Genomic DNA, 1,663 nt, shown 5'->3' with positions numbered 1-1,663 from the left:
CATACATTTCAATGTCAACAATTATTTTCACATTTCAAGCAACAGTCTCACCAAAAGAAAATAAAATATACTATGCGGCTCATGGCTCAGCCCCGGAGCCCATACTCGATCCTTTCAACAATATCTGAAGTCGTGTTGAATGACTCGGCTAGAATCCCCTCATAAATAGTACTATTAAACACACTATTAGCAATGGACTGCGTCCCAGCACTCGCACTCCCAAAAGCAGAAACCGCCAAAGCCGGTTCAGTACTATTAGCATTATACTGAAAGTGAACAAGTGCTTTAGGAAACACAAACATGTCACCAGTCTCAAGTTTCTGACTGAAAAGCGCGTTGGTTGTGTCCACAAACCCGACTTGTAGTGACCCAGAAATCACAAATAAAAGCTCGCTAGCACGAGGGTGGATGTGAAGCGGGTTAATAGACCCTACGGGGAATTCAAGAATCGCATAGGAAACACTTTGACCAAGTAGACCCGGGAACTCTTTTAAGGTAGCTTTTATGACTGTAAACTTTTCAGGGTAGGTGGTGTTAACGATTGATCGCACCCCAGTGTATGTGAAATAGTTTGCATCGGGTGCAGTCGTGTTTGGTGGTAGCACATAGTCGGTTAGGATGTCAGGGTCACTAGAGACCGCTACTTGAACCACGTTAAATGAAACTAATGCAATGAACAATAATGTTGTAATGGGTGCCATTTTATGTTGATGAATGTTGAAAGTGGTTTCTGTTTATAGTAACTAGTTTTTATAGATATATTAAGTTGGTATTCCTAGGAAACGTCGATCGGTTTGATGTTTTGCTGTTTGAAAGGTGTTTCATGAGCATATACTTAGTGTGTTCATGTGTGTTGTTTGACAATCTGAGCTTACAAAGAAACAACTATGATTTCTTGTGTTTTTGTGTTAGTTTTTTACGTAGATGTTATTTTGTCTTATAGATGCCTTTAGTCCTTTACTGCAATTCGAATACATTGAACCTTGTGGGCTTAAAAGTCTCAGTTTTGTCCTTTTGGGCTATGGCTTCTAATAAACAAATAGATGAAACGGTAAGTAGCAAGAAACTTGATATAGATCTTAAAAGCTTAACTTGGAACCTCTTTTTAATGGCATTTTTCGTGTTTTATAAACAATTTATTGACACAGTTTTAAAATTTCTCATCCGGTTTGATCCGTCCCGAAAAAGAACAAAGAAAAAGGTTGTCTTTTCTAATAATTAGTATAGTTCAGCATATCTTAATGGCAGCTATACAAAGACCGCTCACACACTATCTAGCTATCACCGGTATGTCATACAGGTCGTATGCCCCGGCAAAAATGGTCATGTGTGGTCGTATGTTAGGTGCAAAATGGTCATACAAGTTGTATGAGGACCACATCATACGGGCCGTATGATATGTTTGGCTAGCAAAAAATAATTGATGTGGCCGCTAACAAAGTCATACAACCCATTTTATGCTCCATCGGCCTATCATACGACCTGTGTGATGTGAGAAGCTCTGTTGTGCCAACTTAATTGGACTTCATACGGGTCGTATGATGTATTTGACAAACAAATTAATAACTTATGTGACCATTGACAAAGTCATACGGTCAATATTACCATTTTTCACCTGTCATACGACTTGCATGATGTGATAGGCATACTTGCCATATGATGT

At 39.0% G+C, this 1,663-nt stretch overlaps 1 protein-coding gene across 1 annotated transcript; it reads right to left on the bottom strand.

Moving 5' to 3' along the window:
* On the bottom strand, positions 1-724 carry LOC143535541 (germin-like protein 9-3). The gene has a single exon (XM_077029764.1). The coding sequence runs from the start codon at positions 699-701 to the stop codon at positions 87-89; it is 615 nt and encodes a 204-aa protein (XP_076885879.1). The 5' UTR covers positions 702-724; the 3' UTR covers positions 1-86.
* Positions 725-1,663: the final 939 nt, after the last annotated feature.

Source organism: Bidens hawaiensis, unplaced genomic scaffold (genome assembly GCF_021521415.1).
Source record: "Bidens hawaiensis isolate Kalapana, Puna unplaced genomic scaffold, B.hawaiensis_p1.1 tig00010569_1, whole genome shotgun sequence".
Classification (NCBI taxonomy): domain Eukaryota; kingdom Viridiplantae; phylum Streptophyta; class Magnoliopsida; order Asterales; family Asteraceae; genus Bidens; species Bidens hawaiensis.
Note: the sequence above shows the minus strand (reverse complement) of the source record. Positions and strands in the feature narration are given on the sequence as shown.